Genomic DNA, 26,946 nt, shown 5'->3' on the forward strand with positions numbered 1-26,946 from the left:
TTATTGTAATGAGGTGCGGATTTAACCTCAATGTTTAACCCGAATGGCCAAGCAGAAGGTGAACTGTTGCTAAACGAGAAATCTGTTCGCTAATCAAGAGAAAGTTATTCTCTTGGTCAAATAACAAGAAAACTAAAAAAAAATAAAAATAAATAAATAAAAATTGCAATATGTAAACGCAATCAGAGAATATTTCATTTGTAAGGTCACTATGTAAAATTATAATTACAGAAGTAATAACTATACAGAATGATAAAGAAACCTAATAAATTGAAATAATGAAAGGTAAGTGATTATTCCAATAACGATTTGTTTCTCTATTTAATTCGACTTTTATATTTTATATTTTATATTTTATATATCGATGAAGAATCTCTTCATCGATATCAGACCTGAGGGTCAATAATAATTATATTAATAATAATAATAATAATAATAATAATAATAATAATAATAATAATAATAATGTGAGTATTCTAGATCATGCTTAGAGAAAGAATAGACACAGAATGTGCTAGACGTTTTTTTTTTTTTGGAAGCGCGTTAAGAAATGACACACGACAAATGACGTATTATCTGTGCTCTATCTTCAATTCCGCTATTCAGCATTAAGGAATCGAAATGCAAAACTTGAATTTTCAAATGTATCGAACAGTAAATAAATAATTAGAATTTCAACATCGTTTCTTGTTTCTGTTGCTATAAAAATGTAAAATTCCTAAAAAAAAGGTGTGCTAGTAGGAATTTAAGAATTTCGGAGTGGAAGACGTGCTGAAAATGGAATTCTATAGTTAGAAAGCGTACCCATGTGGCCCACTTTCGTTAATTTTATCCCAGTGTTACATTCTTTTATTCATTTTATTCCTGCTATCGGTATAACTCATGCATTGCTTTAATTAACGTTGGAAAAAAATATATACTTTATAAACATGAGAGAAAATTGAGCGTTTGTCATTCATTTCCATCTCGATTAAAACTCGTGGTTTAAGACCGATTACAAAAGTTATTCCTTTTAACTTACCCTTCTGTTTATGAAGAAATTAAAATCCTTAATTAAGATATCTTTAATGAGCTCAGGTTCGGCAAGAATGAGACCCGGACTTCTACCTTCGTATATCCTGTAAAACAAAATTTAAGAACTTTTCTGCCTCACATAAAACTTTAGAAACCTTAAATATTCTATAAAACAATACACATTTGACTGTCGTGGTGATATCACTTAAATCTGGAAACCAAATAAATTATTGATGCAGTTAAACTCAGAAAACGAATTTAAAGAAATCGGATCATCCCTCATTTTTTACGCCACAGAAGTCCCTTAATCATCTGCTATCTTTCATCGTATCCTTACGTCTCTCAAGAAAGTGTGATCTTTCCCTTCCACTGGAAAATTATTTGATGAACAGTCATATATTCTTTTTTATTTTATTTTGTTTTATTTACTTGTTTCTCAATTCAAATTCAAACAGCGCTAAGAAACGTGTCGTGTTAATTAGTATCTTAAAACGAAGTTCCAAGCTGATACTTCGAAAATGCCTTTCTTCTGTCTCTCTCTCTCTCTCTCTCTCTCTCTCTCTCTCTCTCTCTCTCTCTCTCTCTCTCTTTCTCTCTCTCTCTCTCTCTCTCTCTCTCTCTCTCATTCAAAACTATTTTCTCATGATTATTATGTAATTAGGTATTATAGGCATTTTGCTAAGTAGCAAACAACTTGATTATCAACATAATAGTTTTTTAGGTATGATGAAGAGGAACATATTTTTACAAAACAAGATCACGAAAGGAATATGAAACAGAAAAAAAAATAATCGTCGTCGTGACAACCAGCATTACACTACTATCTGTAGACAAATGAAAGGCTTTATAATTTTCCTAAAGGCAGTAAACTGCCAGCAGAAACTACACGAATTCTCTGTTACAGACACTTACTCCAGTTTAGAATGTATAGCGAGTTATCTCTCTCACATCTGGGAGGGGGGGGGGGTACTGCACCAAAATCACCCTGCAGAGTGTTATATTGTATTCAAAAGAGATCCACTCGGTTGATAGATGCTCCTTTCATTCAATCGCTTTCCCGCAGAAGCACTATATCTTAATTGTCTTTCTATAGGTATCTACGGGTTCTATTGAACTGACAGACTCTATTCTTCGTCTTTCCTCTAATCATTTACACGAGCAGCTGTTAGTCAATTCCGAACTCATCGAACAACTTTCATCTCTTTCCTTCATTTCATACTACATTGAAAAGGTTATCCCCCTTCCACTCTTCCTCATACAGCCTGCAACTCTTCAAGAAACACAACAACAGATTTGGTTATTTATTTATTTTATTTTTATTTTTGATCTCTCGCGCACACACATCTTTGTCGTGTTGCAAGTATCGAGATCTCTTGTCTGCTAGGTTAATAAAAAAGGACACTAGGATATGTTGAATATTTTGGAAGTAATCATAAAACTCTTTTCCATTTATTTCTCATTCATAGCATGAAATGTCCTGCCCTATAACCACCCCACAAAATTTGTCTTGAGAAGCACACTTAGGATGAAACCCTGCAGACCAAAGCATCAAATTTACCAATTCTTATTCAGAAAAATAAGCATACTTAACTATTCTGTTTTTCATTCTACTTAAGCCCAACACAGCAGACACATATTAAGAGAGCATCTTAGAGAAACGAAATATTTTCAGTAAGTGATTTGTTCCGTTTCAGTAATTCATACAAATGTCCTATTGAATACTTTCACAAGAAATGAGACTTCAAAAGGGAATAAATTACTTATATTTGAGCCCTCATCGCTTTGCTTCATGAACTGAAAACTCAGTCGCTATAGAGGAAGCCCTTTAGTTGAAATAACCTGAGTTCGATTCGACTGAGGACGGGGCCATATTAAAGTACCTTATTACTTTAATATGGCCTTTCGTCTAAAGGCGAGTTAACAGATCTAAGCGGATGACTTAGATTGTCTCCTCTGAAAATTGATTTTTCGTACCGCGACCAAGTACACAGGACAGCAGAACTCAGCGCGTAACTGAAAAAAAATATTATAACCGATAGTAACATATTAGTTTCACAGAACACAATGACGAATGCCTGTGTGGATATTACGGCGGGGTATCACCACACGTCAATACTACTACTACTACTAATAATAATAATAATAACTGAATCATTAGCGGTGCGAGAAATTCCAGACTACAAGGAAACATCATAAACGAATGAATAAATATATCTAACGTCAAGTGTGAAATTGCTCTTGTTCTAATATAGTGAGACTTCTACAGTCGACATTCTGTGTTGTGGTTGCTCAAAAAATCCTGAAGTACAATACATCTTATATATATATATATATACAAAGGAATATATATATATATATTGTCCCGCAATTAGGGGATTTAGACAATGTAATGCAGCCCGCTTGCCACTCCTCTGTTGCATACCTCAAAGAGTTGGTATTATTATTTTTGTAGATGAGTCTTCAGGAGCCGACTTGCCTGTTCGAAGGAATAAAAAAAACCGAGCTTCCGGGAGAATCAAGTTAATGATGAAACACTGATGGCATTATCTTTGTTTTTATGTTTACAGTGCAAGCAGTCTAAATTTTTACAAATTTAGACGAATCTTTATTGAACTTGATTTGCAAACATCTCAACGTACTTGAAAGAGAGGAAGAATTCTTGATTAGATTTGAGCATATCTCAAGAATCCTTAAAGCAGAGAGAGAGAGAGAGAGAGAGAGAATTCTTGACTACTTTTGCACAAATCCAAAACCTATGACTTTGCAACTCAACTCTCAATTGGTTGTAATCCAGGTTACACCCGGGAGTTTTAGACTTAAAACTCCCGGGGGTAACCATAAATCATGAATCCTCCTCAAAAGATGACTTTTTTGTATTGCAGATCTTTCTTTTAATAGGAGGTATAAAACCCTCCAGTGATGAAGCTCAGCGGTTATGTGAATTATAAACTTCGACATTTTAGTTTAGCATTTAGTTGAATTAAATTTAGTTTAGCATAACTAAATTTGCATTTAGTTAGGAGAGGAGCAGAATGTGTGGAAATGGATTACTTCAGACGAAGAATGAGCGCCACCCGTACGGTGGATTGAAACACATGGACACGTACCGAGAATGAGAAAAAAACGATTCTCATCGAAAATTATGATCTGGTCCCCCCATCGAAGGAGGAAAAGAAGAAGACTAAGAGCTACGGGGAAAAGGATCATTGACAGAGCGATTTAGAAAAGTGGCTTCCTGGATGATAATTTGAGTCGTGCGGAGTGGAATTTGGGTACAGGAAATTGCTGACAAGTGGAGAAGCCTGAAAGAAGACTATAACAACCACATTATATGCTTACCCAAACATCTTTCCGTATTTTCGATACAATTCCAGTTGTTTAGTATGAAATTCCTACAAAAATAATAAATTAAAATAAGGAAAAATATCTCATATTATAATTAGTGCATCACGATTATTAAAATAACAGAACATTTAATGAACAATGGTTTTGATTATACTGATAATAATAAATAAAATATGAAATTATTTCATTATAGGTAGAATTACAATTAAATCAGATAGAATCAAGTGTTATTGTCATCAGTCTAGTAATTCTCGTGTAGGCAGGAAAAAAAGTTTAGAATTTTCAAACGTAATTAATAAATTTAAACAACAACCGTATAGGTCTATAAGAATGAGAGATACTGCTGTCATCCTCTCAACTCTGATGATTTTTGTGATTCAGCAAAAGATTTTCAATTTTTAAAGAAGAATATAAAGTTGCAACAAAACGAGATCATAAGGTTAAAAACAAATAACTGAAGAGAAAAAAATAAGGAAGCATTTTTTAGTTGTGTTCATCAAATGTATAGAACCTATAAGACATCGATTCTGTTGTGAACAAGATGATAAATGATTTCATGTGTGAGATCATAACCTTCATAGGGAGGTCTTAGGTGGCTCGAAAAGTTCCATGTTTGGTCATTAGGATAGGAATTCCGCATTAACTAAATCTTAGCCTATCCAAATACGAATGCATTCTACGTTTACAATGATATCAATATGATATCATTGTAATGATAATTACAATGACAATATGATATCAAAACAATCTTCTTTGGGTAGCATTCATACTCACAGCACGTCACCAATCCTCCCCCCGAACACACACACACACAGGAGGGTGCGAAAGATTTAGCAGAACAGAGTCATGGACGGGTGTGGCGAAAGAAGAGATTTTAGAACAAATGAAATTTGTTTTATAAACTCTGTGGGAAAGATGTTCCAGAAGGCAGAGTTAGAAGGCATGAAAGAGAATTAAAATGTTTTTCTTGTTGTTACAGGCTGAAAGGAAAGCGAAGAAGCATACGACAGATATAGACGACTGTTGAATAGTATCTAAAGTGGGTTCTTAGACAGACAGACAGAAAAACATAGAGAGAGAGAGAGAGAGAGAGAGAGGGAATCATCAGCTATTCGGATTTCTTTCTTTTGATGGCATCAAGAATTTTGGAGGATTGCAGGAATACGTGCACCCGAAATTTGATTAGAAATATTCAAATCAGGATGGATTTGGGTTTACATAGTATTAGAGGTTGTACTTATGAGAAGTAGTATCTGTAAAAGAAAGGGGTTGTTAGTTTTTCGGAGGGAGGAGGGTGTGAATTTGATGTACTCCATCAGCAGCAAATATTGGAAGTGCAAGTCAGTCCAAGAAGAGAGTCGAACTGTCTGCAGAGATAGGATATTAGATTATGAAAGATTATGAAAGGGCAGGTGCCGTGCGGGGTTTCTGTGTGAAATACGATAGGATTGACAGCACTCAAGTTGATATCGTAGTCTTCACTCAATGAAATATGGCTAAAAGATCTACTTTATAGAAGACGCACATTTATTATTTATGATCACCAATACCAGATGGAGCTTTTGATGCGAAGGCCTAGCAGGTCTTTGTTAATGATTATTTATCTTTCAAAAGTAATGCTATTTAATGCTAGAAAGTTGAATAAGCGACTCAATCAGTTGTCGTATACCCCTAAGTCAACATGAATAAAATCGTGTAATATTTTCATTAATATTATTAGTGAAGTGAATTGATATTAAATTTGATATTATGCTATCAAGTAGTTATCATGATATCGTATAGTTTTGATATCATATAATTTCATTGCTGTCTACAGAGATTATATGATATCAACTCTATACGATATCATGATAACTACTTGATAGCATAATATCAAATTTAATATCAATTCACTTCACTAATAATATTAATGAAGATATTACGAGATTTTATTCATGTTGACTTAAATAATATTTATATTAGTCTCTCACGTCAAAGAGGTCAATATCTTCTACGTGGCTGGTCTGAAAAGTTCTCGGCCTCAACCATAAATGGTAACACTATCGGCAATTTTTTTTTTCTAAGATGGCATATCAGTCATAAGCATTGATGAGAAATTGCAAATCATTCGATCGAGTAGTTGTTTTATACAGCTGTCGGAAGCCAAAGTGTTGTCTGTATCTCTTGAAATGGATAAAATTGAGTATCGTTCGGTTATAAAATTCTTCGTAAAAGAAGGTTTAACTCCGAAAGAAATTCATTCGAAGTTCATAAAAGTTTATCGGCGCTTCTCTCCTTCGTTTTCGACAATTAAGAAATGGGCTACGAGTTTAAACGTGGCCGTACCAGCCATGAAGATAATCCACGAGAAGGAAGTTCAAAAAATATTACAACACCAGAAATCATTGAAATGATCAAGTGCACGATATGGTACTAGATGACCTGCGAGTCAAAGTGCGTGAAATTTCTGAGACTACAGGCATTTCAAAAGAACGTGTAGGATACATTTTGCATGAAGAATTGCAAAAGAAAAAATTTGGTAAGATGGGTGCCACGCTTGCTCACAGCAGATCAAAATCGCACTTGGTTGAAAATCTCTGAACAGTGCTTGTAGCGTTTTAACAAGAAAAAAACTGATTTTGTGCTTCAATTTATTACTGTGGATGAGACTTGGATTCACCATTACACACCAGAATACAGACAGCAGTCAGAACAGTACAGTGGACCGAAGCAGGTTTTTCAGCGCCAAAGAAGACAAAGTCCTGGCATCGGTGATTTGGGATGCTAAAGGCATTTTGTTTATTAATTATCTTGAAAAGGTTAAACAGTAAAACAATAACTGGGGAATATTTTTCCGATCTTTTAACCAGACTAGAAAAAAAAATTCTCGAGAAAAGACCCACTTTGCAGAAGATAAAAATCATCTTTATTACGACAATGCACTTACCCACAAATGTGTTTTGGTAATGGGAAAATTAAGGGATCTGCACTATGAATTTATGGAACATCCACCATATTCCCCAGATTTGGTTCTCTCTGACGTCCATCTCTTCACAAAACTAAATATCTTCCTCTCTGGTCAGCGTTTTTCTTCGAATCAAGAGGTGATTGCAGCTGTAGAGGGGTATTTTGTAGATCTTAGTGAGAACCACTCCAGGGATGGGATAATAGCGCTGGAGCATCGCTGGAATAAATGTATTAACCTTAAGGGAGATTATGTTGAAAACTAAAAATAATTTTGAAATTATAAGTTCGTTTTTTCATTGTTAATCCGAAAAAGTTTCAGACCACCCTCATATATTTTTAAAATACTTCAAACTCAACGTCTAATTGTAATTGTCCATTTAGCTCTGTCTTTATCTTTGAAAATCGTAATGATGTTTCGATTTCAAACTGCGTCTCAAATATTTAAGTTATGGAATTCGACTTACCTCTCCATTGCTATATTAATAGCTATTCATTTCCTCATTCAAAACGGATAAACTGTTCAATCAATGCAAAAAAATTATCGCCAACGTTTTCCCGCTTAATTACTTGTAAAAGGCAATTACTTCACTTTATTTCGAAGTCTGAATACTGAAAATTATTCAGCACGTGATTCACCTGAGATATCTATTTTGAACATTTGGTGAAATCACAATTAAATCCTAATGACCCACTTAATATTCTCTAGGAATTAATGTTAATTGAATTTATTAATATGACAGAAACAATATTTTTAAAGTTTAGATTCCAGTCATCTCTCACTAACGTGTCCCTCCTGTTCCCCCTGCCGTAAAACTTCTACATATTCGTATAATGGGAGGCATAAACAGCAGGTGAAAATCTCTGGGTTCTTCATAATTTCAACTGCAAATCTCGTATCTCATTCATTTGCTGTTTTTCCGCATGAATATCACTATTATCATTTGCAATATATGCAATCAAAATATTTATCAGTTTATCAACTTAATTATTATTTTTTTAAATCAATATAAAGATCAATTTTAATCTTAAACCGTGAGGACTTTTCGTGAAAACTTCACACATTTTACCTTTCCAAATATTCCAAGAAATGTCCCAACTATTGGATAAGGTTTCAAACATGGAACACCTCTTGACTGCCAGTAGTTATGGGTCTTGGTAAGATAACTGAAATGAAAGAGAAACATGAGATCTTAGGAGATAAATCAAATATAATTCAAATTATATAGCATTTGACCATTTTTTCCTCGAATTTTATGCGGAAGAAGGAAAATTTTAAATTTACTTTTGTTATTTTTATCTAGAGGTATAATGTTTCTACTGTTATGATATTGTTCGAATGTTATTCTAAATTTAACACTCTGAACAAGTAAAAGTTTTACGTCAACCACGGAACTGTTCCTAAATTGCAGGTTTCCTGCTATCTCATAGTTGGCTTACTCTTTTGTATATAAGATTTTGTTTTTGTGAGATATCAATTATTTTTAGAGACGACGTAGGTAAAATCATAGAGGATTAAAATGTAGACATGGGTTAAGTGATGTAAATTATACAGGTGTCACAGCCACTGCGGTTGCTGGCTGTTTGGAATTACGGTCGAAGCAGTTATGAGCAGTGTCTTATTTTTGCAAATTTCTGGAAAGTCGGTTTTTCTGGCAATTTTGCTGTTTTGCACAATAAAAAAAAAGAAAAAGAAATAGTTTCCGAAAGAAAAGACTGTCGGCTCCAGATGAGACTGGTTTACTTTCAGATGAAGACACCTTCATGAAATGTCTTCGTCCTAGTCGGGATTCAAAACCTGGTTTTGAATCCCGTGTTTAGAACCAAAATATCTTTTAGACTAACTGAGCTTACGGTGGTTTCCAACGGCAGAGGAAAAAGAACACGAAACTTCCCTGCTTCATTTTATTCCACTGAAATATACAATGAAATTTACAGGAGCTTTCTTTGAGTTGTGATTTTCAGGGGGCCTCCGCAGCATAAAGACCAATTGATATAAAATGTTGGTAGAAATTCAGTTGAATGATATGCAATGCGTTTATATCAAGGAGCACGAAGAAGAGGAGGAGGAGAAGAAGTGAGGCACCGAATGCAGGCAATCATAAAAAGATGAAATTAGTTTCGTTCTTAATTCTTCATTATTACACTCCGCTGACACAGAGTTGTTTATTCTATGCATTGAAGACATAATTTGTTCTGCACAATTTTCCCCTTAAAATTTTTCAAATGGGACGAAAAAAAAAACGGAATAACACTTGTTCTCTTAGATTTCAATGTAAATTCTCTAAGAAAAAAATTTGTGTGGTAAATAATTCATATAGCACTCTGAAGTATGAAATGACTAATAATATGAAAATCCAAGATTCAAGTTATAATATTTTGAACAAATCAAAATTTTACTTCATTTTACATATATTTAGAATAATCGATTGGTATAGTGCTGAACTTGCAATAGAAATGAATTCAATATTATTTTTCCCGCTACTAGACTGACACTACGACATTAAGCGAACACGTTAAAAGGTCTGAATTACTGGCTGAAGTAAAACCAAGAAAGATAAGAAATATTGATTTCTTCGTAATGATATCATGGTTTTTATTAATATGTACAGCATTTACACAACTAATTATAGTTTTCTGTATTGAAATCATGTTAATCTATAGCTTTCCAAATTCAGATTTTCATCTTTACCTATTTTCACAATTCTTATTCATTGTATTTTGGAGAAAGCCGTAGATCATGGGTGTCCAAGCTTCAGGCTTGCCTGGAACACATTGAGCGAAGAGGAATTGTCTTGGGCTGCACATAAAATGAATAAAATAGTTAATGTATATAAGCAATGAGATGAATAATGCGTGATTGCAAAGCGAAGGGTTTTTCTCTGGGAAGATAGGTCTTATAAAAATCTAGAAAAGGGACATGATCAAATTTTTTTTTGAGTTCAATATATGATTTCAACTCTTACATTCCATTTGAAAATTCGAAAGTAATGTATCATGTCGACTGAAAATGGAGTCGTAAATTTACAAAAAAAATTGATACTATTTTTCTGAAATATTGAAACCTATTCTCAAATTCCTGTATAAGAACGGAAAGAAAGAAGCATATTTTTGACTGTTCACTGGATCGAGTTTAGCCAACGTATCGAAATGCATAAAATTATTTCCCATAACTTGAGCTTGTCATAATTTAAGTTTCATTTCAAACGCTATTATAGTTTGAGTCATTCTTTATCTTCAAGTTCTGGTACAAATTTTTCTTCCGATTCCATAAATGATTTTAATTTATTTCTAAAATCATAAAATCTCCTCAGTATTTTACCCTGACTTAGCCACCTTACTTCAGAAAAGTAAATGATGTCCTCATAATTAGCTTCCGCACTCTTAAGGAACTCTTCTAAGAATATTTCATTATGACATTAATCATTTTTAAGGCTTTCGCACATTAAGCGAACATATTCACATTTTTTTGATGTACGATGCAGTGATATTTCATCAAATGCGAGTAGCCGGCGTCAATTTCATCATCTTCTGTTAACTTTATAAGTCCTGGTTTTTTACAAACAATCGCCGGAGCGCCATCAATAGCTATACGAGAGTAGTATGGGAGCCACTTCTGACAAGATCAAGATCAAGATAAGATAAGGAATCGTGACGTGATTGGTGGATGACGTCATTGTGTGCATGGCTTCATGGGTCTGGAATGTTGGGTATTTCCCTGTGGGCATATATGTTAATGGCTTCAGTTCTTCTGTTTTGGTTCGCGTATGGAATTATGGGTGATTTTTTTGGTTCGCGTATGGAATTATGGGTGATGGCAGAGATAAGGAATCGTGTCGTGGGTGTGTGTTGTTTTCAGATGTAGATAAGTGATGCCATTTGTTATTTGTAAATAAATGTCGTCATTTGTTATTTGTAAATAAGTGACGTTGTTGTTTTGAATGGAAAGGATGATATTAGTGTATAAGAAATCGTGTCGTGATTGTTGGGACACTTTAAACAAGATCAAGATCAAGATAAGATAAGGAATCGTGGCGCGAATGTTTGTTGTTGTTATTGAGTTTGGAATTTCGCTGGGGCCCTTGTCTGTCAGAAATATCACGTGATGTTTTTGGTTCGTTTATTGCCTTGTGGGTGATATTTAGAGATAAGAATAGTGATGTTATGTGTTTGGAAATTCACAGTTTTGAGGTTTTCCGAATAATTTAATTATATGCTATGTCACTCAAACATACAGTTTTTTTTTCTTCTATAGATGGTTGAGCTAATTTTCCAATACATTTTGAGGTATTTCTTTCCTGTAAAACGGTGGGATTCTTAGAGTAAGTCGCGATGGCGGCAGTGTAATAAGCTATTCGAGCTTTTCTTAATAAATAATTATATACTTAAAATACCTGTCCTTAAACACACACACACACACACACATACACATTAGACATAAAAATCGCTAATGTATCTATGTTGATACTCTAATATATACCCTATGATTATTCTTATGGAAAAAAAAAACTATTCAGTATTAGAATTACGCTAACCAAAAACATACAAGCAGTTGTTATGTTTAAGTTAAAAAAGTAATTACAGTTTTCCAGATGACTCTTCTAAATACGAATATTCCAAAATAGTTGAATTTTATTTCCACAACACAAATCAAACACAAAAACCACAAAGAATGAAATTTCTGTAAATACTGTAACCTGAATTAGTTACTTCATCCTTTAGATTACGGACCATAGATGCTGTGGTTTCGTCATTTGCAATATCCCCCAGCGAGCGGTTTTCTTCAAAGGGATGACATGAGTCACATCCGTAAATTGGGGTATTGTTCAAAAGGTAGCATTTCCTCAAGTTTGGATATTTCTCAAATAATTACATATGACTAAGGACTTAGTATCAAGATGTTTGAATAACACATATCCTAAAATTATTCATTCTTCGTTACTGTCAGAATTCATTGGTGTTGTAAATTAATGCATACATTTAATTTTAATTTAGAGAACTATCTGATTGGTTTTCTGTATTAATGCTTTCCCACTGTTGCCCAACCTTGGTGGGAAAGTCTATGCGCCGTTTTGTTTATGGTAAGTGTTATTTCTGGTTTCGAATTCCGATTGCTGTTAGAGTATGGAATTCAGACAAGTGAAATATTTTTTTTTTCCAATTCATTCGTTATTTTCTGTATTTTACTTTTATAGGTCATATTCGAACAGTATAACTGAGCAGAATTAATAAATATATAAAGTATATGAGAATTTATTTTCCAACACTGTATATTTCTCATTACCTTTAAGGTATCTATCTTATCCGGTCGCCTTTTGTGGTAGGTAGGTGAGAAATTGTGTGTTTTGTTTCGAACTCTTGGTTTCCGTTGGGATATTACCAATATAACTATTAATTTTACCTTCGATTCCTTGCGCTCTTAACCTATTTCTGTAAGTAGAATTTATTTGTGAATTATTTTCCCACACTGTTAATTTTAATTCATTAACCTTGTTTGTCGAAAACGAACAAATAAGACTTTTAATTCAATGAATCAAAAAAAAATTCTCTGGTTACTTTGTGGCATGAAATTTCACAAGGGGAAAAAAAAATGTTATCCTCCTTCTTAAATTTGTATAACACATCTACGACACCCAATTTGTTCATTTAATTTACACATTTTATTGAACGAAATATTATTTACAAATTGTATTTACTGAATCGAACAATACAGAAAATAAATAAATTGAAAAATACATCAAAGGTTCTTCCATGCTTGTGGAATTGCCATCATGTGCTTTTGACAATGTGACTCTCATCTGAAAGTTAATTTTCATTTGGTGTTTGTTTGTTGGGAATTTATTACTGTGGTAGTAAAATTAAGGGTTGCATATTTATATTTTCGAATCCAATATGTATACTTCAGAGAATTATTAAAAACACAGAATCTTTCGTTATGTTTCCAAAAGCATTTAAAAGTACACGTTATGTTTTAACGTTTTGGGCATCCAATTTCATTTAAATCAAGAACAGGCCTCCCTATTAATTTAGTTAATGTTTTTGATTTTTCTCTTCCTTTTGCAAGTAATATATGATATTTGCATGTTGATTCTATCATCCAATCTCTTAGTGTGTCCAAAGCTAGTGAACCAATTTCCCACTTCAGCTGATGGTTATATTTTATTAACCACGCTACCGGCCGAGATGTCTATAGACGTTCACGTTATCATGGATGCGAAGTGCTTATTAAAATTATAATACCATTGTTACAACAATGAAATATATGATGGATACAAAGCGTATGCAGATGCGTATTTGATCCATAATGGCCGGTAAGGTGGTTAACCAAGAATTCTGATTTTTAACTCTTTCAGGTAATTCTTTCCAACTACAAGGTGATTTTGTCACTGCATATCTTACACTAATTCCATCAGAAATACAAATTTCTTTAGGAAATAAATTTTAACTCTTGTTCAACGAAAATTGTACTTCAGTTATCCCAATGATAACTGAAAGTTCGTATTTTTCACCCACTGTCGATTTTTCATAATCGTTTTCCTTCATTCTTCTTCTTCTTTTTCTTCTTCTTCTTAGATTACTTCATATAGCACCACAAATATATAGTTATTTATTGTTATTTCACTGATTATTATCTCTGATCGTATACTTTATGGTAACATTGGTTTACAAAATTCTAAACAATTAGAACTTTTCACAAAGAAACTTTCAAAGAATTTGTGGCTCACCCATTATTTTTGCATTACCAAACACAAATCACAAAACAGCAGCTGCAGTGGATGAATGATTACCTTATGTCCAAAGTCACTCGATTCTCTGCTATTTTCTTATAGTACTGTTTACACTTACCATCCCCTACCCTTTCCATTCCTTCAAAAAGAACCTTTTGTGTGGATGACTCAATGACATGTTTTCACATGCTGTTGGATATACTGTTGGTGTGTTTTTATCTTACTTTGTGTAGGGAAAGGTAAAATTTGTATATGTGTTATCTGTAGAGTACAAACATTTTCTCTATGCCAAACTTTAAAGAAGTGTTAAAGTCACGTTTTGTTGGTTTAATTAGGTGCTTCTCTCTTTTCTCTCTCTCTCTCTGTCTCTGTAAAAATAACCAAATTCTAACAGTTCGGATTTTCGATTATGTGAACGATTTGTTTTCAGATAACTCAAATAATGTCAATAGTTAGCATTAGACAATTTCTAAAATAATCAATACATGGATTTTCGTTTTCAACACTTTTTTTTCCTGTCCTGGTATTAATTTCACAGTTGTGATTTTTTTAAATAATTAAACAGAATTGAATTAAGATATAAAGTTGTGGATTTAAATATCAAGATCTAATCAGAATAACTGAGTAAAAATTCACTGTTGAAAAATACAACAAAAAAAACACATATCTTTGTTCATTTAAGTTTACAAATGCACATTTTATTTTGCTGAAATACTATTTACAAGTATATTCACTGAGAAAAATTCGAAACATGTAATTACCTAAAAATATTTCACAATATTTAGTTTAGACTCTTCACATTTTCCAAAGAGTTCAATGAATAAAATTTTTGTTACTCACTGTTTCTTGGTTACATTACATCAAAATAGCTGGTCATGCAAAAGAATTTTTAAATCAGATACCATGGTAACCACACTTCCATACGTTTGATATTGTGTCAGTCTGGAAATGACACCATGCCTCACTAAACATTCTGTGTATTCTTTTGTCAGCAAATATACACAAACAGTTTTTGTAAAATGTTTGTAAAAGTCCCAAAATAAAGAATCTTTATCGAATTGGATAAAATCTTGAAAGTCTAATTTTACCATTGATGAATTTAAATGTTGAGCGATAATTTTTCCCATTATACGAACAGATGGTAATTCAGTTTCCAAAAATAGTAAATGATTATCAATGTCGTACATTTTTGTTGAAAATCTCTCAGCTTCTTCACAACTAATAGAAAAAACTTTACTTCCATCAGCTCCTGTATCATCAAGTATTAGTTTCCCATCTTGGCATTTCAGAATATAACACTCACCAAGGTCCATTTCGTAGTCAACTCTTCTTTGCAAGTAGCCGAGGATATCAGACCACTTCCTGCATAATTTTTCCCAAGTGGTCTGGGATAAATACATAACAATGTACGTGTCTTCTAAAATAATAATCGGTTTCCATCCTTTTAGAGCTAGGTGAAGAGTTTTGTCTCGTGCTATTTTCCTGAAGAAAGAAAATTTCAATGATTTTTGTGGCTCACCCATTATTTTACTTTACTTTACTTTCCTGGATACCAATCACCACAACACAATACGATAACTCCACAGGATGACCGAATTGTCGTAACTGCAAAGACACTTGACTCGTTTATTTTTCCTTATAGTACTGTTTACCTGACCCTTAACCCTGACCGTTCCTTCCAAAATGAAACTTTTGCACAGATGATTCACGGACATGTTTCTACATGGTGTTGGATAAACCATGATGACAATGACGGATGTGTGTCACCCTGGGAAAATTCCAAGATATCTTATCTCAAAAACATCACCCACAATTCCATAGCCAAACAAAACATGACAACAATGTCGTTATGTGTTTGGATATTTCTGGGGAACATATGTCTCTCATACTGTGATATCACAGAGGGTGACAGATGTCTTCCCTGCAATGCTCCCCCACCTAACCCCATCACCCTAGTCTCTCACCATCCCCTCTCCTAAAGAAGATGTCTGGTCAGCCTAGTGGAGATGAGTGAGCTCATCGTTTGCAGATATCTTTTAGTGATGTCACCTCCAATTGATACTGATAACTTTTTTGGGAAAAAAATTTAAAAAACGCATTTTTAATGATAACTTTTTAGGAAAAAACGCGTTTTTTATTAACACTTTTTTGGAAAAAAAATAAAAAAACGCGTTTTTTTATTTTTTTTCCCAAAAACGTTTTCATAAAGTATTTCAGCAAAATAAAATGTGCATTTGTAAACTTAAATGAACAAAGATGTGTGTTTTTGTTGTTGTGTTTTTCCACAGTGAATTTTTACTCAGTTATTCTGATTAGATCTTGATATTTAAATCCACAACTTTATATCTTAATGCAATTCTGTTTAATTATTAAAAAATATCACAACTGTGAAATTAATGCCATTACAGGAAAAAAAAGTGTTGAAAACGAATATCCATGTATTGATTATTTTAGAAATTGTCTAATGCTACCTATTGATATTATTTGAGTTATCTGAAAACAAATCGTTCACATAATCGAAAATCCGAACTGTTAGAATTTCGTTATTTTACAGAGAGAGAGAGAGAGAGAGAAAGAGAGAAGCACCTAATTAAACCAACAAAACGTGACTTTAACACTTCTTTAAAGTTTGGCATAGAGAAAATGTTTGTACTCTACAGATAACACATATACAAATTTTACCTTTCCCTACACAAAGTAAGATAAAAACACACCAACAGTATATCCAACAGCATGTGAAAACATGTCGTTGAGTCATCTGCACAAAAGGTTCATTTTTGAAGGAACGGTCAGGGTAGGGGATGGTAAGTGTAAACAGTACTATAAGAAAATACCAGAGAGTCGAGTGACTTTGGACTTAAGGTAATCGTTCATCCACTGCAGCTGCTGTTTTGTGATTTGTGTTTGGTAATGCAAAAATAATGGGTGAGCCACAAATTCTTTGAAAGTTTCTTTGTGAAAAGTTCTAATTGTTTAGAATTTTGTAAACTAAACCAATGTTACCATAAAGTATACGATCAGAGCTAATAATCAGTGAAATAACAATAAATAGCTATTTATTTGTGTTGCCATATGAAGTAATCTAAGAAGAAGAAGAAGAAGAAGAATGAAGGAAAAGGATTATGAAAAATCGACAGTGGGTGTAAAATACGAACTTTCAGTTATCATTGGGATAATTGATGTACAATTATTGTTGAATAAGAGTTCAAATTTATTTCCTAAAGAAATTTATATTTCTGATGGAATTAGTGTAAGATATGCAGTGACAAAATCACCTTGTAGTTGGAAAGAATTACCTGAAAGAGTTAAAAAACAGAATTCTTGGTTAATAAAATATAACCATCAGCTGAAGTGGGAAATTGGTTCACTAGCTTTGGACAAACTAACAGATTGGATGATAGAATCAACATGCAAATATCAAATATTACTTGCCAAAGGAAGAGAAAAATCAAAAACATTAATGAAGTTAATAGGGAGGCCTGTTTTTGATTGAATGAAATTGGATGTCCAAAACGTGAAAACATAATGTGTACTTTTAAGTGCTTTTGGAAACATAACAAAAGATTTAGTGCTTTTAATAATTCTCTGAAGTATACGTATTGGATTCGAAAATATAAATATGCAACCCTTAATTTTACTACTACAGTAATAAATTCCCAACAAACAAACACCAAATGAAAATTAACTTTCAGATGAGAGTCACATTGTCAAAACCATACGATGGCAATTCCACAACCATGGAAGAACCTTTGATGTATTTTTCAGTTTATTTATTTTCTGTATTGTTAGATTCAGTAAATACAATTTGTAAATAATATTTCGTTCAATGAAATGTGTAAATTAAATGAACAAATTGGGTGTCGTAGATGTGTTATACAAATTTAAGAAGGAGGATAACATTTTTTTTCCCTTGTGAAATTTCATGCCATAAAGTAACCAGAGAATTTTTTTTTTGATTCATTGAATTAAAAGTCTTATTTGTTCGTTATCTACAAACAAGGTTAATGAATGAAAATTAACAGCGTGGGAAAATAATTCACAAATAAATTCTACTTACAGAAATAGGTTAAGAGCACAAGGAATCGAAGGTAAAATTAATAGTTATATTGGTAATTTCCCAACGGAAAAACCAAGAGTTCGAAACAAAACACACGATTTCTCACCTACGTACAACAAAAGGCGACCGGATAAGATAGATACCTTAAAGGTAAGACTTAATGAGAAATATACAGTGTTGGAAAATAAATTCTCATATACTTTATATATTTATTAATTCTGCTGAGTTATTCTGTTAGAATATGACCTGTAAAAGCAAAATACAGAAAATAACGAATCAATTGAAAAAAAAAAATTCACTTGTCTGAATTCCATACTCTAACAGCAATCGGAATTCGAAACCGGAAATAACACTTACCCTAAACAAAACGGCGCATAGACTTTCCCACCAAAGTTGGACAACAGTGGGTAAGAATTAATACAGACAACCAATCAGATAGTACTCTAAATTAAAATTAAATGTAAGCATTAATTTACAACACCAATGAATTCCGACGGTAACGAAGAATGAATAATTTTAGTATATGCGTTATTCAAACATCTTGATACTAAGTCCTTAGTCATATGTAATTATTTGAGAAATATCCAAACTTGAGGAAATGCTACCTTTTGAACAATACCCCAATTTACGGATGTGACTCATGTCATCCCTTTGAAGAAAAGCGCTCGCTGGGGGATATTGCAAATGATGAAACCCCAGCATCTACGGTCTGTAATCTAAAGGACGAAGTAACTAGTTCAGGTTACAGTATTTACAGAAATTTCATTCTTTGTGGTTTTTGTGTTTGTGTTGTGTTCTGGATATAAAATTGAACTATTTTGGAATATTCGTATTTAGAAGAGTCATCTGGAAAGCTGTAAGTACTTTTTTAACTTAAACATAACTGCTCGCATGTTGTTTGGTAAACGTAATTCTAATACTGAATAGTTTTTTTTTCCATAAGAATAATCATAGGGTATATATTAGAGTATCAACATGGATACATTAGCGATTTTTATGTCTAATGTGTATGTGTGTGTGTTTAAGGAGAGGTATTTTAAGTATATAATTAATTATTCAGAAAAGCTCGAATAGCTTATTACACTGCCGCCATCTCGACTTACTCTAAGAATCCCACCGTTTAACAGGAAAGAAATACCTCAAAATGTATTGAAAAATTAGTACAACCATCTATAGAAGAAAAAAAAAACTGTATGTTTCAGTGACATAGCATATAATTAAATTATTCAGAAAACCTCGAAACTGAAAAAAATTTCCAAACACATAACGTCACGATTCTTATCTCTAAATATCACCCACAAGGCAATAAACGAACCAAAAACATCACGTGATATTTCTGACAGACAAGGGCCCCAGCGAAATTCCAAAATCAATAACAACAAACTTTCACGTCACGATTCTTATCTTATCTTGATTTTGATCTTGTCAGAAGTGTCCACCAATGACAACACGATTACTTATACACTAATATATTTCCCTTTCCATTCAAAACAATAACGTCACTTATTTACAACTAACAAATGACGTCACTTATCTACATCTCATAACAATCATTCACGTCACGATTCCTTATCTTATCTTGATCTTGATCTTGTTTAAAGTGTCCCACCAATCACGACACGATTTCTTATCCACTAATATCATCCTTTCCATTCAAAACAACAATGTCACTTATTAACAAATAACAAATGACGACATTTAATTACAAATAACAAATGACGTCACTTATCTACATCTGAAAACAACACACACCCACGTCACCATTCCTTATCTTATCTTGATCTTCATCTTGTCAGAATTGCACCACCAATCACAACACGAATCCTTATCTCTACCATCACCCATAATCCCATACGCGAACCAAAACACAAGAGCTGAAGCCAGTGACACATATGCCCACGGGGAAATTCCAAACATTCCAGACCCATGAAGCCATGTACACAATGACGTCATCCACCAATCACGTCACGATTCCTTATCTTATCTTGATCTTGATCTTGTCAGAAGTGGCTCCCATACTACTTACGAGATATGTAAGGTTAATGAAAATCGCTTCAATATCATTTTTACTGCTTAATACAAATCAAGAGATTTAGTGTGTCTTTTAATGGCACCAAAGAAGTCATTTCTTCAGTAATATTATATTCGTTATCAATACCGCTAATAAAAAAGGCAAATTAAGCGGTATCTGTAGCTTTAGTACTTTCATCTATCGGCAGCTGGTAATTGGCAGATTTACTCTTCAAATACCTTTCGATAGATTTCCCTATTTATTCAATTCGCCTAGCTATTGTTTGGAGAAACAAACTGCTTTTACAAAATCCGTTTTTTATCAGGCGAAATAAATGGTTTTGATTATTTTGCAATCGCACTTGCTACCACATAACTAGCTTTTATAATAGAGTCTGAGGTGAAAAAAATTTCTTGAGATGAGAGACTTTCTTCCAGTTCGTCTGTTTTGTTTTTACGAAATATTCCTTGATATACATCGAATTTGGCAGCATGTCTTTGCTGCCAACAAATCAAGCAAGCATACTGCCTTGTTATTTTCTGCGCAAAAAAATACTCATTTGTCTATTTTTTATTGAACACTCTTCTTCTTCCACGATTTTTTTTCTTTTTTTTTTTTTTGTTCTGCTTTCTTTTGAGATGACGTTGAATGCAGGCTGAGGTAAAAAAAATTAATAATTAAATAACCATTTATTTTTATAGTATTAACGATGTTGTAAATGTAATTATAACAATATCATGAGCAAAAAACTATTTGATGAATTTTTGTACTTCCTATACCAGAGCTGGTAAATTAATTTTAATTTATTACATTATTTTACGAAATAACACAAAAAACTAGTTTAATAATTAAAAAAGAATACCGTATATTTGTTTAATGAAAAAAATGGCGGTCTCCATAGAAAAACGCACCTGTAAGTAGGTTGAAATATTATTATCGGTAATCGTTGCGTGTTTACTACCAAGTCGCACTAGCTCAAATAACGTCTGATATACGCAGTTAAGTAAAAGTTAGTATCACACTGCACCCTTCCCCTACACAGCATTATGTTGTCACCCAAGCAGCCCGCGCAACAGTGATGAAAAATATTGCTAAAAATCACACAATACTGTAAAAAGATTTTATGGGGCCGAATTACTAACAGTTCAGGGCAGCGGGTTGAACATCCCTGCGGTAGATATTCGTGGATATAAATGTTAGGCACAATTTATTTATCATTATTATTTCATATTTGTATTATGCTTTTGGAAGTTTAGAGGAATTAGGGGATGCCGTTAGCAGTTACTTTTGTTAATATACTAACATATATTTTTCATTATAGTAACGAAGAAAATTAAAACAGGAAGTTAAGTAAACAGTAGGCGAAACAGAAAACTTTTACTTACAAGTATGACGCAATTAGAGTCACCAGCTGAACCACCACTGCATATAAAAGCCAGTTTGGAATGCTAATTTCGAATATCTCCATTGCGAAGGCTGTCGTCCAACTCCCCGTCGTGTCTTCTACACCAAATGAAATATCACGTTAGTGCTTTCCCACTCGAGATAGCTGCTTTATCATCTTTTCCACACGCAATACATACAGCGTTTGGGTGTCCTCTTGAGTGGCGTTACTCAGTACAACACAAGACAGATGACGTCATCCCATTTAACGAATGTTGCATCACATTCCTTTTTTTTAAAGTATCAGTGTTCAATTGGCGACTATGATTGTCATTATTAACACACACGCTGAGTTTATTTTTTTTTTTGCTACGAAACTGTCTCCGTTGCAATAATGTTGTTTTGCTAAAAGGTCCAAAGAGGCGATATTGTCATTTATTATAACATTCCAAATGAGATATATTAAGAATATCCCTGAGTAGAATGGCAAAGAAGTATATATTAGACTATCCGTTATGGGACCTATAGTTTCGTCCAGAGTTGTTTATTTTTTATTTTTTTTTTTTTTTAATATTGGTTAATGCAACCGATGTGAACAATTTTGATAATATAACGATTCAACAATATTTTTTCCGGGAAAACTCCCATGTTACTCCTCTTAAAAACTATTATTTTTACGGCTATTTTGCCTGCTTTTGTTTAGGAGTTCCCCTTTATTAATGTCATTGGCTTTTTACTCAAGAATTCTTAGGTCATTGCAGATGTATTTTAGAGACAAAGATATGTAGCATAATAGAAGAAAAATCGCACATACCTTTTCTTGGATGTTGTTGCCTGTCTTCTTTCTGCAGTGTGCATATTTCTGCTTATGGTTTTGAAAGGGGTGTGGGGGGGCTGGCAATGTGGGAGAATTAATTTGAAAAGTCCCGGTTTTTTTTATATAATATATACATATATTATATTTAAGGCTGGGCGGAGCGCTATTTTTTGTAGGGTGGGATAAGATGAAAAAGGGGACTGAAATTCGAAACTGTTTTTTAGAGGAAGGGGAAAGGTTTATGGGAAAAGGGGGGATACGGTTGACGAGCCGTTTCGACCGAGTGGGTAGGCGTCTGAACTCATGGAGGAAGTGGATGCTATGTCATGTCGGCTTGGTGTTTCTGCATTTGAAGTGTTCGTGTTATCGCCTAATTATTTTGTTGTGGAGCTTCCTAATCTCCAAGGGTTGGAAAAGACACCTGCAATGCCCTACGAAATCTTGAGTAAAAAGCCAATGGCATTAATAAAGGGGAACTCCTAAACAAAAGCAGGCAAAATAACCGTAAAAATAATAGTTTTTAAGAGGAGTAACATGGGAGTTTTCCCGGAAAAAATATTGTTGAATCTTTATATTATCAAAATTGCTCACACCGCTTGCATTAACCAATATTAAAAAAAAAAAAAAAAATTAAACAACTCTGGACGAAACTATAGGTCTATAAATAAAGGTTCAACAATGGTTTACAAATACATTCTTTCTTCGAGATAATTTTGAGATTTCGTACAGACAGGTCTTTCCTGCAAGATTTAGGTGTGCGTTTAAAAACGAAAGAGTGGTCTCCAAAGCAATAATTTCCCGACTACATGAAAAATAAACAAAAAACGCCTATTTCTTTAATTCGTGTGGGGGTTCCCTCCGTTCCTCGACCGCCCCTTAATGAGAGATTAAGTATGTATTTTTGACTGTAGCAGTGTGTGTTCACGGGGCCGATTTGCCTATTCTGAGAGACGAAAAACCCGAACAGAAACCCCCTACCTCCGTATGAGACAGGCTAACTCACCTTTAATCAAAAGAGACCAGATAAAGGTAGTGCCTCACGTCAGGGACGGGAAAAGAACCCAGTTTTTCCGACCAAATGGCTTCGTCTATACGGACAGAAGCCGGAGGCTCTTAAAAACGACTATAACGACCATGGAAAAAATATATTTTAGTAGAAATGATGATTCCCATATAAGGAGGCATAATTCTTTGACATTTTTTTAAAAATTTCTTTGAAGACTTTCGCTAACATCTCTGAAAGCGAGTTATTAAGAGGATTTCTTAATATCGTAGAACACTGCACATTCTTCTTCGCATGAAGGCAACAGCACTTCTCCTTCTCTTCAAGAATTAGGCATTTGTCTGTTCCGGCTTCACTAGTATCCTTCTCTCACTCTTTCCCTTTTGTTTATATCTATCCACCTCTTTTGATAGACGATATCTTTTCATTTCTCTCTATATTCCTTGATCTTTTCATTTACGTCATAAATATCTAGTTCTTTTCTGCGGTCTTCATCTGTTATATTGTCTAATTTGGTGCATTCTTTAATTGCTCTTAAAAAGATCATCTCTGCAGCTTTTATTTTAATTTCATCTTTCTTTTTAACAGTCAATGTTTAGGAACCATATAATAGAGTGGGAGTGGTAATTACTTTGTAATATTTTAGTTGAGTTTCCTGGTCTTTTTTTTTTTAATTGTTCTGCAGATTTTTCTGAAATAAAGAAATTTCCCCACTTATATCTGTATCTTTTTGTTATGTTATTATGCAGCATAAATAATAAAACTGCGTCATTTGTCGATAATTTTCTATACCTATTGTTGATCTAACATGAACTCGAGATTTAAATGCCATAACTTTTATTTTCTTTTAAGAAATTTTTATTGTTCGCTCATTTAGTTTATTTTACTCATTTTGGACACTCATTTTGAAAGTCATCTTCATTGTCTTGTAATATAATCTGATCATCTGCATACAGCAATATATGGATAACATTCGTTGTGGATAACTGGATACCTTGTTTCATTGTTGTCTTCCGTATTCTAATAATCTCATCAATATGTTTATATTGAACAGAGTTGGAGATAAGCTACATCCCACTCTGAGAGACTGATTTATTTCAGTCATAGATCAAAGAAGTAATTCGTTTTTTTTTCGAAATGCAAATATACATTAGAATGTGACTATATTACTGTACACGAAAGGTCGATAAAATGGATCAAAGAGACGACTGCACTTGGTGCGCAACTTCTTCGTACATCTGAAAGATGAATCTTTTAAGGTATTTCTTCTCTTGAGACAAATATCGCCGACAGTAATAATACATGATAAGCTCATTACTGACCAAGATTCAGTATAGTGACTGTTATGATAATACTCTATTAAGTCATCGGTTATTACACCAATCATTACGGTCGAAATATGTTTCCTATAACAATGTAGAATATTATTAATTTTAATCATTATTCGACTGGGATTCAACAATACACAGCTTTTCAAATTTACAGTTAACTTTTTTTTCAGAATACACTTCTCTAATGATTACGACTCTGTGAATGGGGTTATGTTATATGCTGATAACAGGTCGACGTATTGTGATGTCCTGTTATTTATGTTCCCAATGTTGATAATTATGTCACCTATTATTATCAGATATTCTGAGGCGCCTTTTTCCGTGGTAGAAAACTATCTCTTTAATTCATCTAGAAATTTTGTGGTGCTTAAATTCGGTGGTCTGTATATTGTGTTTAATACCAAGGCGTTCTCTTGTTTGATATTTTTAACTTCGATGCATATATTTTCCGCAAATTCTAATTTATATTTTATTTCTATCACTTGTGTTTGTTAAATATTATTATACCACCGCCTCGTTTAATTTACTTGAGTATTTGTGTTGTTGAAAGTTTGGCATTTGGTAGATGGTTGCCTCTTCGTTTGTTCTAGATACTTCTGTTGATATTAAAATACCTATGTTGTCGACATCTTCTTGCAGATAAGCTTGCAGGTCAGAAAGTATTTTTGAATGCTCCTGATTGTGATATGAAGAACAGATAGTCATTTTTTTGGGTAGTCGCTTGTTTCTGTTGTGTTATCAAGTTTAGAATGTGGCAACTGCCATGTTCCTGGGTAATTCTGCTTGGCGGTTGGCTTTCATGTAGGTCGGTATGTTGTTCCCTTCTTTCAGACTGATCAGTGTTAATTATAATGTAGCAGTGTTTTAAGATCTTCTACAGATTTTACTTGGAATGGCTTTGCGTTCTGTGTCTTTTTAAGGAACACTTATATTTCTGTCTCTTATCAATATAAACCGGTAATTTTGTTCTGTTTTTACTTTCCTTGTATTATAAAATAGTTTCTGATAATATGGTGTTAAGTATTCGGACAAGTACACTGGGTTATTGACGTAAGTTTCATTCAGATCCTTGACTACTGTTTTTTTAATTCTGCTTGCTTTTATGAGGTTAACTTTTGTCGGGCTGTTAGTGAGGCGCACCACGACAAGGGAAGTTTGGAGAAAACCTCTTTTCCTTTTTTTGAAGTCATCTATGTACCCACTGGATATCTTTTGATTCTGTGGAGCGCCAATTTTCTGGCTTAGCTGAATTACCGTGTCTTTTAAATGTTCAGTAGAAATTTCTGGGAGACCATCTATGAGAAGATGATATTTTTATACTGTTGTTGGTTTAGGAGTTCGTAATGTTGTTTTAAAAAATTTAGTTCTTGACGCAGTCCCGCTGTCTCTTTAAGTTTTGCTGTTTTTCCGTTAGCTTTTTAACGCTGTTTTTAATTTCTGTAACAGTCTGAAATACATCCTCTACAGAATGGTCATTAAATTTAATAAATTCCTCATATTGGTTCAATTTTTCTGTAATTTGTTCGGTATGTTTTTCAAATAGTTCTCCAACAAAATTGATTAAATAGTCTTTTAGGTTTTATAATCTATTTTCTAGTAATACCTTCAAAGTGGTTTTACTTGCGTTTGCGTAATTGCACTCCTTGTGTTTCATTTTCTGTGCTGTTGATTCTTGCGTTAGCTGCTTCCCTCTTGCCAATGAAGGCGAAATTCCTTTATTTTCTCTGCAATTTGGGCACTTCCTCTCGTTACGTTTCGCATTGGATTTTCTCTGGAAAGTGGTCTTGGACAATCCTGATCAGAGAAAATGCATATTTCTCTGGCAGTTCCTGTATGAAAATTTTATGTGGTTTTCTTCCGCCTTAAGTCTTCTTGGTTTATAGCACTTCATCTTTCTGATTTCAGCGATCCTGGTGTGACTGCTAAAATGACGATTTCCGTTGTTCCACTCTATGCTTCAAGCTTTGAAAACTTATAACTTACTACTAGTACGACTACCAATAACAATAAAAGTAAATTTATTGCAATTTGAATAGGTACAGAAAAAAAGTTCCCAAAGCCGTTTTCGTATCTGTTTGATTTCTCCCTTTGCATCATACGAATGCATATAATCCAATTTAAATATTATTAAATGCAATTAAATAAGTAGTGATTTAATGCAGTTGTAACTAAGTAGCTAATTAAGCTACTTATTTAAGATTTTTAATTAATTTCATTACTCTCATGATGTTTGCGACAAATTTACTTTACTCAACATGTAATACTCAATGACGTTCGTTCTGTAAAATTACGAGGAATACATCGAAAGGTATAG

At 33.3% G+C, this 26,946-nt stretch overlaps 1 protein-coding gene across 1 annotated transcript in view; it reads right to left on the bottom strand.

The window, feature by feature from the left end:
• LOC150095511 (cytochrome P450 3A8-like) overlaps positions 1-21,679 on the bottom strand; it is a 63,542-nt gene extending 41,863 nt beyond the window's left edge. Inside the window, exons 1-4 of the mRNA XM_090410360.1 lie at positions 21,484-21,679; positions 8,373-8,469; positions 4,354-4,406; positions 1,022-1,118 (exon numbers count right to left, since the gene is read on the bottom strand). Coding sequence (XP_090266486.1) covers positions 1,022-1,118; positions 4,354-4,406; positions 8,373-8,469; positions 21,484-21,566 — 330 coding nt within the window. The 5' untranslated portion in view covers positions 21,567-21,679. The remainder of the gene's footprint in view (positions 1-1,021; positions 1,119-4,353; positions 4,407-8,372; positions 8,470-21,483) is intronic.
• Positions 21,680-26,946: the final 5,267 nt, after the last annotated feature.

Source organism: Typopeltis vanoorti, chromosome 20 (assembly GCF_054136105.1).
Source record: "Typopeltis vanoorti isolate ZY-2024b chromosome 20, IOZ_Tvanoo_1.0, whole genome shotgun sequence".
In the NCBI taxonomy this organism is placed as follows: Eukaryota; Metazoa; Arthropoda; class Arachnida; order Uropygi; family Thelyphonidae; genus Typopeltis; species Typopeltis vanoorti.